Here is a 14,854-nt window from a genome sequence, read left to right as displayed (position 1 = left end):
CTTTGGTGGGAAATGTCCAGTGTTGATGAAAATTTCTGTGGTTTCACCAAAACTACAAAAACCCCAACACTGAAAATTTTGCTACTCATGATACAAGTTTACTCATGCAGTGGAGGAAGGAAACTTTTTATCTCCTCATAGTCCTAAGTGTGGCAGCATAGCCAGGGCCAGAGTCTAGCCTTAAATGACTATTATGTATATTTTTAAAATGTGCACGTAGGACACCCAGACATAGCAGTAGAAGTAGAGCTGATGAAAAATCATCCTATATCCTGAGAAATCATTTTTCCATGAGGTGTCTCTTTTGACTCCTCAGTGTCACAAAGCAGCAATATTCATCTCCAGCAGATTTGTAAGGTTGTCAAGTTTCACTGTCTCTTGGGCTGCTTTTGCCTCAAAGGCCTAGGGAATTTTTTCTTGCTCAGTTTGGAGTTTTATGAGGTTTTAAGTTTAGAAGAAACCACCTCCTCCTGCAATTCCAGAATGCATATCAACAGAGAAAAGAGACAATAGATTCCATAAAGAACTAATGATTAGATTGCCACAATCTTTAGAAACTTAAAAACATAAAACAAATGCATATTGATTACAATATGCAGGACAGAGAGTTGCATAGGAGTAGATGCGAATTAAACATTGTTTTTCTATCATAAGCTGTTATAGTCAGTTCTGAGCCTTCTGGTAAAATCTTTTCCAGCAAAGATGTTTTGATTGCTTTTTCGAAGTGAACACCCCCTCCTCTTCCCCCGGGGTATAGGAACAGGCCAGCAATACCCGAGAATAACAGCGTAGAAAGAAAATTCTAATCACTGGAGAGGCTGAAGTCAGCCAATAAATTTCAATCTGTGGAAGCTTTTTTCTGAGGGATAAAAGGTGGTTTTCTAGTCTGAGAAACACGGTTCCCGCAAAGAGAAATACTCCAGAAAATGCCATAAGGCTGAAAGTTCTAACTTCTAATTTGAAACACATACACTGTTGCTCTGTGTAGTTCTACCTGGAGGGACTACAAAGGGAGGATGGAATTGGAAGAGGGAAACTTGGCAGAAGAACATGAAAGGTCTTCCGGCCTCCCACTAGAGAGATGGAAACTGGAGCAAGCTCAGAGCAAATCCGGTTTATCTTGAATTAAACTGGTATTCTCAGGTGAAAACCAGAGATGTTTGTAAGAGTTTCAAGGAGGATGATTAGAAATCTGTAGTCATTTAAATCACCCTTTCCCTATGTCAGACTCAGTTTCCCATATTTCCCCTCTTCTCTCACAAGTTCAGGAGAGATTCCTTCTCAATGAAGCCAAGAAGACAAAGTTCCAAACCCACGAAGCATCTCCTCTCCCTCCTCATCAGTGGTAGCCTTTTTGGTCTCATATGGTTTCGAATGAGACTCCAAGAAGCATCTATATTCTCTTTCAGATGTCCATGCTTAAATAAGGCAGAAAATGGTTACGTAAGCACAGCCAAACTGAAACATGAGGGCTTTGAGGATCACTCAAAATGTTTCATTACAATGAAATCAAAACATTTTAAATCTGAATTTGTCCTTCTTTAAAGGTTTTGAAAAAGTTCTTTGATACTAAAAAACAAAAACAAAAAACCACCCACTGAATTTCATTTGGAAAAAAGAAAAGGAGTACTTGTGGCACCTTAGAGACTAACCAATTTATTTGAGCATAAGCTGCAGCTCACGAAAGCTCACGAAAGCTACGTCCTCTTTTCTTTTTGCGAATACAGACTAACACGGCTGTTACTCTGAAACCTGTCATTTGGAAAAGTTGGTTCAAGAAGAAACATTGAAGCGTTCCCTTCTGAAAATGTTGAAATGGGACGCTTCTCCATCAAACCCCTTTGTTTCAGGTTTCTTCCAAAATGAAATTTAGCTGAAATTGACAATTTCTGTGAAGGTTTTAATTTTTAAGGAATCTTTTCATTAAAAAACAAAATGTTTTGATAAAAATAGCCAATCATTTCTACATATATACAATGCACGTGTATATATACACACATATATATTTCTTCATACTATGATAGAAACTATATCCCTCATACTCTATTAAGAAGAATATCACTAAAGCCTGGATATGCAGGAGAAAAGCATAAATCTGAATGGTAGGTGAAGAAGCTAAGCTATTTAGCAAAATTTGATATTGACCCAAACGAGGTAATTGGCTCCTAAGCTAAGTATCCTGAAATGCTTCTTTAATGAGGATATTTTTCATATCTGCAAATTGTTTGAAGCAAGTTGCAAGACCGAGGATTCTAGGCAGCCACCCGAGAGCTTCCATGGTATAAAAGTTACCAGACATACCAAAACATGAAAGCACAGATGCTTTTGAAATACTGCCCATGTGTCGGCTTCTTTTAGGATTTACACTGCCATTTTCCCTTTTAAGCGAGGATATACGATATGATAATGGGGGGAAGATCGGGTTGACCATAGCATGGGAAGCATTTTTACCAGTGCATATAAGCTGTGGCACTCCATAGCAAAGGTTTCTCCCACAATGACTTGGGGGGGAGAGAACCTGCGTAAAATCAAAGTATAAAAGGTAATTCCTGAGGATGCTTTCCAATTGAGGGATCCTTCTTGGGAGGAGTTATTGAGAGATCCAGATTGTTAAAAAAAAATCTGGGGGAAAAACCATGCTGGTCCTCTTTTCCCACAGGGGCTGTTAGGAAGAAGGAATGGAACCGCTAGATCTGCAAGTTTAAAAGGTAAAACTTAAACAAAACAGATGCTGGCTACAGATGGCTGCTGACCCGGAGCCAGGTAAGTGCAGTGTATTTTTCTTTAACGTCTGACTGAAATTCAAATATCTCAAGTATTTTTTAATGGTGCCTTTTTATTTAATTCCCCACCCTGCAAACTGTAGTGAGCTTAATACTGTTAGGGTACCAGATTGCTGGACTGTAATCCTCTCATTGACACCAGTTCAGCCAAGCATTTAAGCATGTGCTTAACTTGAGAGCAGGCTTAAGTCCATCCCTATTAAGAGAAAAGCTACTACTAACATAGTTGATATTGCGGTAGCTCCTTGTGCTAGGTGCTGTAATGGCAGAGAAGAAGAGAGCAGACTGCTGCCCCAAACACTAATGAGACTTAAGCATGTCATGAAATACTTGGCTGAATTGATGCCTCTATCAATTGAACAAGAAGAAGAGCAGACTTCTCTGCACAGCAGGGAATCTACCCCATATTATGTCCGATGGCCTGGCCAATTGTGTGGGGGAGAAGGTAGTCTCTTCACAGAGTGACTGGGTTGCTCTGGGAAGCACTGTGACACACAGGAGGTCAGACTAGAGGATGTGGTGGTCGCTTGTGGCCTTAAACTCTATGAATTTGAGGCAGGATGACACCTGCTGATCCCCAGGGGGGTGACAAGCCCCCCACCACCCTGGGAGATGGGCTGTGCCTGAAAGGCACAGCCTAGCCTGAGGCAATCAAGGGGCTCAGTTCTTCCCTGTGTGTGAACTGCACTCAGCACATGGGGCGATGGGGAGTGGATTACGCGGACCAGCCCAGCCCCAGCTCGAGTCAGACAAACTAAGGGCTGATATACCTTACAACATTGCAGAATGAATATGGCGGCACTCTGCTCCTCCATTTCCTTGGTCCATCTGTCTCACCTGGCAAATCCCTTATGTTGGGGCTGATGTGGCTGGCACAGGAGTCACTGGTTTCCCCACTCTTCTGCTCTTTTCATGCCCCTTAGCAGAATTGCTCTCAAACCCCAAAAGCCAGTGTGTTTGGGGTGACTGTGCCAATGTATGAATTTCCTCATTTGCATCCGAGTGCCAGCATTGACATGAATTAAAGCTGCTCTCCAGACATTCCTTCAGAGCAGAAAGTTGCCTGAATGTCCCTGCTTGAATTGAATCAGGGGCTGGACTGAGCGAACAGTATTTCCCACTGTGACGTTACTGGATTAAAATATGACGAGGTAGATCATTGTTGCTATCACTGTTATATAATTGCAACAAATCTTGTATAAAGTATGTCAAGTAAGGTGTCTGTAGAAAGGTTATGATTTTCCGAATAGGATTATGCTATTTGTATGCCTGTATCATTTTTGTATTTGAAGTTATGAGTATTGGCTCTGTACCTGTATTTCAAATGTTTGCTCCTGTGAAAACACCAACAAGGTGTTTAGCCAGCACATTGTGAAGGAACTATTCAAATTAAATGGCCCATCAAAGAACACTTAACTCACTTAATGAACTTTCCTGTGAATGTTCCATCTGGAGTATAGGTAATGGCTTCTGCTATGACTAAGCGAAATCATGCATGGACCTGTGACTTGCCCACGTGACTCCAAACACCATCTTGTACCTGTAATTTTCCACAGTGAGAACAATGGGACTCCCTTCACTTGACAGAAGCTATAAAAGGCCCTGGAAACATTTTCATTTTGCCTCTTTCCTGCTCAGACCTCTGGACTATGAACTTATTCTAATGGGAGCATTCTAGCCAAGAGACTGAGGACCTTCCAATGATTCGGAAGCAACCAGAGACTTACCAGGCCAGCAGTTTATTCCATCACTGCTACAAGCCTGAACCAAGAACTTTGCAATTATTGTATGTATTTGATTCCTTTAACCAATTTTAACTCACACCTTTCTTTCTTTCATTTTATAAACCTTTACATTTTAAATACTAAAGGATTGGCAACAGTGTGATTTTTGGGTAAGATCTGAGTTGTATATTATCCTGGGTATGTGGCTGGTCCTTTCGGATCAGAAGACCCTTTTGTTTGATGAAACTGGTTTTAAAGAACCACTCATCTTTAAGTCTAGTGTTTTTTGGTGGTGATTACAAGGACTGGAATGCCTAAGGAGACTTGTAGTGGGGCAGCTGCCCCACTCCAGTAAGCAGGGGTTAAAAGCAGCCCTGGAGAAGGCTGCGGCTGGGAAAAGCTACGTTTATTGGGGAAACAGCCACAGCTGTGACCAGCTCAATTAGGGCCCAGCTGGCCCTGGTAAGGGGGCTGTGGGCCAGAAGCTGGAGAAGTCTCACTCTAGTCCTGGAGTGGGAAGGGCTAGCTGCCTGAGACGAAGGTACCGGAACTGGAGCAGTGCTGGGGAATAGGGCAAGGGAGCTGGGGAGCTCTAGCCTGGTAAAATCCCAGGCTGCAGGCCTTGTTGAACACCTACAGAGGTACTGGGGGTTGCAGAGGTGCAGCCCGGGGATAGGCAGAAGCAGAGGCAGCTGGTCCAACCTCCTTGCCAATGATAAGTGGCCACTACAGACTCTGCAGTTTGCCCCAGTGAGTGGGGCTAGTAGCCACTGAGGCAAGGTGGGTTTAGAGGGTTGGGGGTTCCCCTGGGAGGGGAGACCCAAAGTGTGGGGGTACTTCAGGGGCAGAACCCCAGGGAAAGGGGCACCGGTGTCCGAGAGGGACATGGGACCAGGGGCAGGCGAGACACTGGCCTGCAGAGGGCGCGTCGTATGCTGGAAAAGAGCTAATTCACAAATGACCAGCAGGAGGCGCCGCGCTGGTGAGATGTCGCCGCGCTACAAGACGACTTTTCTGAGTTCTTGTTAGCCAGTGTGGTGAAACAAAAGTTTACTTTTGTTGCTGGTTTGGTATATCTTATGGGAGAATAACCACCAATTTTGGGGTATCTGCCCTATTTCTCAGCAGTTTGTCCTGAAATTGGTATTCTCAGTTATGAGCCGCGAAGGCACGGTGACACCCGCCAGTTCTCATTACAACAAAGTTATTGCCGTGTCTTGTCTTGTTCCATTGCTGGAGAATTCTGTAGTACTTGTTATAGGTGCGATCATATGTGGGTTAGATGAATGCTAAGGAGGCAGGGTTGGGCAAATCCCCAAAGGTCTGGAGGCTTGATTTGGATGAACTGATATTTTGACTTGCAGTTTTTCAAAGCTGCCACAGGGGTTTGGATGCCCAATTCCCATTAAAATTAATCCAGCCAAATCTCTTATACAGCTTTAAAATGATCAGCCTGAATGTTGGTCTGAAGTGTCTCTGAACCTCTTGGTTCTGCAAAATGGGACTGAAGATGCTTTCCTAGGGTATTTCTATTTCTCCAGAATTACCGTCAGAAACCGCCTCTCCTGCAGAATTCAATTATATTTGTTCCCAGTTCTGGCTTAAATCACTAAGTGCAGAAGTGAAAAGCAATGCAACAAAATTAGTGTTAACTGTGTGTGTGTGTGTGTGTGTGTTTAAAACAAACAAACAAACAAAAAACCCTACGTGCTGTGGAAAAAGGGTTTTTTTTTTTTCCAGCCTTAGGTAAGAGTTGGGGAAATGCCTTCAGAAGTCTAGTCCTCCCCCCTGCACCACCCTATTTTGGAGGTCTGCAACTAGAGACTCAAACCAAGACTGAGGAACCGTTCTTCTGGGCAGTGTAGATACACTTAGAGACTATCCCTGTCCCAAACAGTTTACAATCTCAGCAGACAGCGAAGGAAGAAATGAAGTAATTTTATTAACATTTTAAAATGAGAAACTGAGCCACAGAGAAATAACGCTTAGCTTTTTCCATACTACTCAGCACACGGCAGCTCCCACTGAGAACAATGGAATCTTCTGCATGTGGTGTATTGAAAACTGTTTAAAATTACAAGCTATCTTTTAAAGTTTTATAAGGGGTTTCCTGGTCCTGCTTGCAGGCTGCGGGTCTCTGTAAGACAGTGTGCAATCTGGATCTTGTGCAGTCAGAAGGCAAAAAACCAGCCTGGAGCAAGGCAGGATGAATTGTGCCTTTGCTTTAGGGAGCGGCCTGTTTTGTCTCTCTCTGTTTTCAGTTTCTGTATGTGTAGGGTTCTGGATTCTAAGAAATTAAGTAGTGTTACGTCGCAACCTTCCATCAAAAGTATTTTATGTTTTTTAATCAAACTTCCCTCTGTGCTTGTTCTAAACAGAACACTGAACTCTTGAAAATGTGGCTTTGCCCAAGGTCATGAAGAGAGTCTGGCAGAGTAAGGAATTAAACTCAGTTCTCCTGAGTCCAGTGTCTTAACCACAAACCTGGGTTGAATGCATAAGCCTGTTTCCCCATCCTTTTGTATTTCTCGGAGTTTAGATGTAATCATTGAGTCTGATACAGCTAAGAACCCTTAGAAGAAGGTAACTGATTAAAGAGAAAGGCAGAAGAATTCTGAGTCTTTATCCAAGGAAGATAAAAGGTTGTGAGATTTTTTTTTTCTTTCCTTCCTGGCATCTCAGGATAAATGTTGGCTTCATGGCAATAAGGCAGCAGAGGTCTGTTAAGAGACTCCGGGATTTAGGCTGGTGGTTTGTTTTTTTTTATGTTTAGCCTCACAGCTGGTGTAGGTGCATTTCCAGCCATAATAAGTAATAACGTTCCCAGTGGAAACATTCGACTGCGGTAAAACAGACTGAAATCTATTATACATGGGAATGCAATGTCAATGTTTACAGAGGGAGGTCAAATAACAGAACTCTGTTCCGTAAATGTCAGGACTGGATGAGGAGACAGCATCCACAGCATTTGCATTGGTATCAGAGAGATAGCTGCAAAGTTCATAAATATTAAAGATGTTTTTCAATTTCCATTCTCCCCCCAGCCTTCTCCCCCCCCCAAATAATTTCTCATTTCATTTGACAAGGACTACTGCAATCCAATCCGTTTCTATAACTTTTCTCCTCCTTTGACGATGCTGTGGAGTGTGGAACAATGTTTTGTAGCTATTCAGAACACCGTTTGGATTCTTTAGTTAACTTCTTTATGCAAAGCTAGCTAATGAGAGCAGGATGATGCTGATGATTGATTATCATATTTGTTATGTTAGTCTCTAGGGACCAAAGAAGAATGGGACCCCCCTGGTGCTAGGCACTGTACAAATAGTTGTAAACTGTCCAGCCCTTCAGAGCTTAGTCTATATAGGCAAGACAGACATGAGCTGGGGAAAGGGATATAACACACAAGCAGGATGAGAATGTTAAGAGGTGACTTGCTTATGGTCGCTAAGTACCTTCGTGGGCAACAAATATTTAACAGGCTCTTCAGTCTAGTAGAGAACGGTATAACATGATCCAATGGCTGGAAGTTGAAGCTAGACAAATTCAGACTGTAAATAAGGTGAAAATTTTTGAGAGAGTAATTAACCATTAGATCAATTTACTGGGGGCATGGTGGATTCTCCATCACTGACCATTTTTAAATCAAGGTTGGATGTTTTTTGTAAAAGATCTGCTCTAGGAATTATTTTGGGGCAGCTCTCTGGACTGTGTTGTACAGGAGGTCAGAGCAGATGACCACAATGGTCCCTTCTAGCTTTGATATTTATGAAGCTCTATCTAAAGGGATGTTTATATGTATGGAGAAGAAGCAGGATACGGACAGTGGAAATGGAGACAATCACAAAATCGTGTCAAATTATCTGATACTGGACAACTGCAAGGTCTTTACCTATGATGCAATTTTAGGTCTGATAGTTTGGTGAGTGTTATTTGCTCTCAGTGTCATAGACAATGAATTGGCTTGTTGCTTGTACTGTCAAAGATGGGGGATCTTTTCTTTTTTGGCTAGAGAAGATGGGATGGTCCCATGCTTAAGTCATTGTACTAGGGTTCCTTGCTAACTCTAGGAAGCCCTTTGTATCTTTCTCTAACAGGGGCTCTTGCAAAGCAACCTAGGCAAGAGGTTGTATGAAGGAATAGAAAGTGACTCTGAACAAACCATGCAGGGCCAGATTTTCAAAAGGGCTCACCACCCAATGTAATTTGGTACCTTAATGGGAGCTGAGCTTTTCTGAAAATTTGGCCCATTCTCACATTATGTGGGATCTATCTCAAAAGTGGAAGAATATAATAATATACCCAGTTCATAGGTAGTAGTTTTCCTCACTAGATTTCAGAGCAATTTACAAATCAGGTCAGTGTCATTATCCCCATTTTACAGCTGGGGAAACTGAGTCACCTAGCAGGCTAGTAGCAGAGCTGGGAATAGAAGTCAGGTCCCTGAATTCTAGTTCTGTGCTCTATCCATTAAAAAGATAGACAAGGCAAGGCAAAATATTGCCTGGGCATGCAGGAGTGAAATCAGGAAGGCCAAATCACACCTGGAGTTGCAGCTAGCAAGGGATGTTAAGAGTAACAAGAAGGGTTTCTTCAGGTATGTTAGCAACAAGAAGAAAGTCAAAGAAAGTGTGGGCCCCTTACTGAATGAGGGAGACAACCTAGTGACAGAGGATGTGGAAAAAGCTAATGTACTCAATGCTTTTTTTGCCTCTGTCTTCACAAACAAGGTCAGCTCCCAGACTACTGCGCTGGGCAGCACAGCATGGGGCAGAGGTGACCAGCCCTCTGTGGAGAAAGAAGTGGTTTGGGACCATTTAGAAAAGCTGGACGAGCACAAGTCCATGGGGCCGGATGCACTGCATCAGAGAGTGCTAAAGGAGTTGGCGGATAACTGGTTCTGTGGATGAACGGAAAGCAGTGGACGTGTTGTTCCTTGACTTAGCAAAGCTTTTGACACTGTCTCCCACAGTATTCTTGCCAGCAAGTTAAAGAAGTATGGGCTGGATGAATGGACTGTAAGGTGGATAGAAAGTTGGCTAGATTGTTGGGCTCAAGGGATAGTGATCAATGGCTCCATGTCTAGTTGGCAGCCGGTTTTGTTCAGTATCTTCATAAATGATCTGGGGGATGGTGTGGATTGCACCCTCAGCAAGTTTGCAGATGACACTAAACTGGGAGGAGAGGTAGATACGCTGGAGGGTAGGGAGAGGATACAGAGGGACCTAGACAAATTAGAGGATTGGGCCAAAAGAAATCTGAGGTTCAACAAGGACAAGTGCAGAGTCCTGCACTTAGGACGGAAGAATCCCATGCACCGCTACGGACTGGGGACCGAATGGCTCGGCAGCAGTTCTGCAGAAAAGGACCTAGGGGTTACAGTGGATGAGAAGCTGGATATGAGTCAACAGCGTGCCCTTGTTGCCAAGAAGGCCAATGGAATTTTGGGATGTATAGGTAGGGGCATTGCCAGCAGATGGAGGGACATGATCATTCCCCTCTATTCGACACTGGTGAGGCCTCATCTGGAGTACTGTGTCCAGTTTTTGGCCCCACACTACAAGAAGGATGTGGAAAAATTGGAGAGAGTCCAGCGGAGGGCAACAAAAATGATTAGGGGTCTGGAACACAGGACTTATGAGGAGAGGCTGAGGGAACTGGGATTGTTTAGTCTGCAGAAGAGAAGAATGAGGGGGGATTTGATAGCTGCTTTCAACTACCTGAAAGGGGGTTCCAAAGAGGATGGATCTAGACTGTTCTCAGTGGTAGCAGATGACAGAATAAGGAGTAATGGTCTCAAGTTGCAGTGGGGGAGGTTTAGGTTGGATGTCAGGAAAAACTTTTTCACTAGGAGGGTGGTGAAGCACTGGAATGTGTTACCTAGGGAGGTGGTGGAATCTCCTTCCTTGGAGGTTTTTAAGGTCAGGCCTGACAAAGCCCTGGCAGGGATGATTTAGTTGGGGATTGGTCCTGCTTTGAGCAGGGGGTTGGACTAGATGACCTCCTGAGGTCCCTTCCAACCCTGATATTCTATGATTCTAAGGCACGAGGCAGATGCTAGAAACAGGGAAGCATGAGCAGAAGAAATGACATCTCCAAGCATGAAGGGGTGTGGGGAGGAGGCAGAAATTCACAATTTAATTTAAACCCACATGAGCATAGCCCTCAAAGATCACAGAACCAGAGTGTTTGCATACAGTTATAGCCTCCATTTAAGGACTGAGTGTGAAATCCCTGGCCCCATTGAAATTTATGGGAGTTCTACATAGGAGACCTTCATTCTGGCACTTCCCCACACAGCCTGTGGCCACCCAGAGCTGCAACTGCAGAGAAAGGCTTAGTCAGCCTGGGGTGGAGCATGCCCAGTGTGCTGGAATCTTTGGGGAACTTCGCTGCAAAGTGCTAGAAAGTTTCTCATGAGCCTGTGTGAACTGCAATTTTTTTGTCAAGGGCTTAAACTTGGCCACATTTTAGATGCATTTTCACAGGAACAGCAAAAGGCCCACCCCGCCACAGAAGCTGCCTCCATGCCAAATTTCAAGTCCCTTCTCTAAAGCAGGGGGATGCTAGAGCTTCTCAAAGAAAAAGTCCCTGTAATATTTTAACAGGGGCAAAATAGCCATATTGTTCCCTAGCTTCATTCTTGGAAATGGCTGAACTGTTTTTTGGTTGAAACTTTCAAAAAACAAAAAATCCCCCAAAAGCAGATACCCAACATGAAAAATTTCCACCCCAACGGTAAATGAAGGGGCCATTATTCTCCCTCAGCTGTTACTGTCCCATCAATGCATTCCACTTAGTACACAGGAAAAGCTATTGGACACAGTTAGTTTTTTTTTTTTAATGTGGATTGTGCTGGTTAATAAAACATGAAGGTCACAAAGTGGTGCACGCAAAAAACAGGACATTACGGTTATGGCCGCTTGTCCTCCTGGGTGCATGCATTATAGGATATTTAACTGTGTAACCACATACAACTGTCCTGCAGGCCCCTGCCTTATTGCTTAAGCTGGATGGTACTCAGTGAATTAAACAGCTGCTCAAAACTTGATTAATCACTGCTCAGTGATCTAACAGTTATTTATATTACAATAGTTCTTAGAGCCCTCTCAACCAAAATCAAAGTCCATGTGTGCTAGGCACTGTACAAAGGGAAGAATATATTAAGAAACAGAGAAGGCATCTTCCAGAAGAGTTTTCAGTCTAAAGCGACAAGGACAGAAAACGGAAGTACAAGCAAGGTGAAAGGTAGAATAAGGGTTGGAACCTAGGTGTCTGGGCTCCTAGTCCAGTGTCCTATTGGACAATTGTACTATTGTGAGTGGGTGCTCTTCCTCATTCCCTGTGCACCATTCATCTTTTCTCCTGAATGAGAGGTGTGGTCATTTATATCAAAGTGTGTGTGAGTGATATACACAGAAAGTTACAGGCTCTAATTTTGTTCGGCACCTCTGCTACATTCATCCAGCTCCTCCATTCCTCACTTGAGCACAATTCCCACTGAGTGGAATAATCTGGAATTCTAATAAGGCTGTTCTAATACAATAACTAATGAGCGAGTACAAATTTGCTCACCTGTTTTACAGCACCCTGTGCAAATTAAATGCCAACAAATAATCTTTTACAAATCCAAAGTAAAGGTGAGCAGCCATTTCCTGGTCCTCACGTTCCTTTGGCACCCATCCTATTAGGAGTTGGATTTAGAGGTTGCCCTTGAGAGTTGTCTGTGCTTGTGACAATCCGGGTCCAGACATCCCGGGGAGAAGAGCAGGTCTGAACCTCAGAGAATAAGCAGTCAAAGCCACTGATTATATACAAGATTAATACACAATGTGTCGATTTAAGGTCTTTTTATAAAAACTTGTAATGTTCTAAACCTAATAATCATAATGAGCTACAGGCTATGGTTATGAATTTACATATTTGTGTATGTGGAGAACTGTGCTAACGAAACTTCCGCTCTACCTCACACCTGGCCAGTGAATGATCAGACAGGGAGAGGCACCTCCCAAGCCCCGTGTTTACACACAACAAGACTCCAGTAACGATCCATTGTATAGCCCAGCAAGGGTGCATTAAAGTTAATGGAAAGACACTGAGACAACTGGGGTTTCTCCTCTTTGAATATCGATTTAGTGACTGAGGAGAACGACAGGAAACTGAAAACCACTCCTCAAATGGAAGGGACTTGAAGTGAAAGGCACCCAGAAACCGATGGGCAGCCTTTAAGCAGGCAGCTGTCTGTAAAACGCTGGACAAGCCCTTCCCCCAAGCCAGGGGTATGGTGGGAAACTGCTCAAAGGCTATAATAACGGGTATTAGAAAAGGGATTTTATCTCCTACAGCATGTAAAGGCTGAGGTAGTGCTGTCTGCGCTGCCGTACTAGTTCACTTTTGGATCACTGGTTTTTCTATTAAATAGCCTCTTAATTTTTACCCAAGTAGGTCTCTGTGCAAATTGTGTGGCATGTGTGTGCCAAAGGGAGCTGATATCTGAGGGGCTGGTTTCGCACCTTCCGGGCTGACAAACCAGAGGGGAACTGTCTGAGTGTCTGGTAATTAAGAACTCCGGGAGGACTGATTTGGGGAGACTCAAGACTGGAAGGGCTCTTGGTGTCACCCTGCAAGGAGGAACTAGGTTGGTGGAGGCCAGGGTGAGACCTTGTGCTTGTGGGCAGGGTACTGGTGCCAGGGAGCTGATCCATAGCAGGCATTAAGGCACCCCAAGGTTACAGGGCAGGTAGTGACAGAACTCCTTTCTGCTCTGGGTGATCCCCCAAAACATCACAGTGCTCTAGTGGCTAGGGCCCAGATCCTCAAAGGGATTTAGGTGCCTAACTCCCAATGGCCTAGGGCACTGGACTATGGGACTACAAAGGATTGGCCAGACTACAAAGGACTACAAAGGATTGGCCAGAGTTCTATTCTTTGCTGTGAATTTAGGCAAGGTTACGTCTCATCGTTGTTTTCCTTCTCACACTCACCTTTCCCGCAAACAGTTTCGGTTTCGACAAATCAACATTTTTCTGACAAAAAACCCACCGTTCTTTGGAAAATTCCCAGCCAGCTGTAGATAGGAGTCTCTTGTTGACACGTTGGCAGCTTGTCAACGCTGTGTCTGACTCCTGAACATCCTAGACTCTGCGGGGGGGGAGCTGGCATTTTTTGCCTTTGTAAGCATTGAAATATGCCATTGCATAGTTACAAAGAAGTAGGAGCTAGCTTTTAACTGAAAGTAGCAGTGCGATTGTGACTCTGGGGCTTGCTGAACGAGGTAGGCCTCTGTGATGAAGCTCATACTATGCCTCCTCCAGCTCTCATTGAAGCTTTTCTGTTGACTTCCATGGGAGCTGGATCAGGTCCATGATCCCCAATGCTGCTGTTCACTTAAATGTCATGAGGCAGAGACCTGACTCCTCTAGACGCTGCCAGCCCATCGCTAAAAATCCTGCCAGCTGATCTGTAATAACAGTGCCGGGATGAAACATGCTAACCTCCTCTTAATGAGGAACAAAGGTGCAACACAAATAGCCGGGGGCCTCTCATAGAGATGTTGATGGGAAACCGAAAAGCTGTTGTATAATAATTAGATTCAGTTTTTTCCCCCCAGTGCATGAAAAGTCACAGCTAACGTCTTCCCTCAGTATATGTTGACAACTACCACTGCCTCCCTGTGCAGAGCTGCCCTTAGACAGCACAATCAGCATATAGTATGATAAATATTTCAGCAGTCTCTTAAAGTGCAGCTTTAATATGCAAAGTGGCTCTGCGCCGTCTTACGCAACACATCTACTCCTGGTGAGCGTTAAGAGCCTTATCTGCTGCCGTGAGTACAAAAATACATGTGTTCTGCAGAGCCAACACAACAAACAGCAAGAGAGGGCTGGCTTCTGTTCTTGTGCATCATCAGCCAAGTTGGGTACTAAGTTCCCCTGGGTTTCCGTGATGCAAATTTACTAAAGGGGATGGGTGCCCACAGCAGATTGAGTGGTGACTTCCTCCACGCTCATTTCAGTTTTTGCTGGGTGCCATTATGGATCTCAGCATTCTGAGGTGATGTGATGCAGCGAGAAGAGGGAAAGGGCTGCGAGAAGAAACATTCAGGAGGTAATGTCCCCAAGCAGTAGGTCAAGAGCCAGCTAAGCAAGTGTGTGTGTGTGTGTGCGCGCGCACCCATGCATGCCTGCACAAAAATAAACTGCACACAGGCAAGGCTGCTTCCCATCCCATTTCCCAGCGAGGTCATCAGTTAGACTTGGCCATGGTGGAGACTCAATACTCATCAATACAAATGCAAACAAGGGTTCTTTTCCCACATGTTCCTGCATTTAGAGGATTCGAAGGCATTAC

General features: G+C 44.1%; 1 protein-coding gene across 1 annotated transcript in view; it reads left to right on the top strand.

Moving 5' to 3' along the window:
- The window catches only part of EPHA5 (EPH receptor A5), a 375,690-nt gene extending 372,516 nt beyond the window's left edge, over positions 1-3,174 (top strand). The window contains exon 18 of the mRNA XM_074950322.1: positions 2,660-3,174. Within this exon, the coding sequence (XP_074806423.1) occupies positions 2,660-2,669 (10 nt within the window). The 3' untranslated portion in view covers positions 2,670-3,174. The remainder of the gene's footprint in view (positions 1-2,659) is intronic.
- The last annotated feature ends 11,680 nt before the right edge of the window (positions 3,175-14,854 follow it).

This window comes from Natator depressus, chromosome 4 (genome assembly GCF_965152275.1).
Source record: "Natator depressus isolate rNatDep1 chromosome 4, rNatDep2.hap1, whole genome shotgun sequence".
Taxonomy (NCBI): domain Eukaryota; kingdom Metazoa; phylum Chordata; order Testudines; family Cheloniidae; genus Natator; species Natator depressus.
The sequence above is the reverse complement of the archived record's forward strand: the minus strand, read 5'-3'. Positions and strand labels throughout refer to the sequence as shown.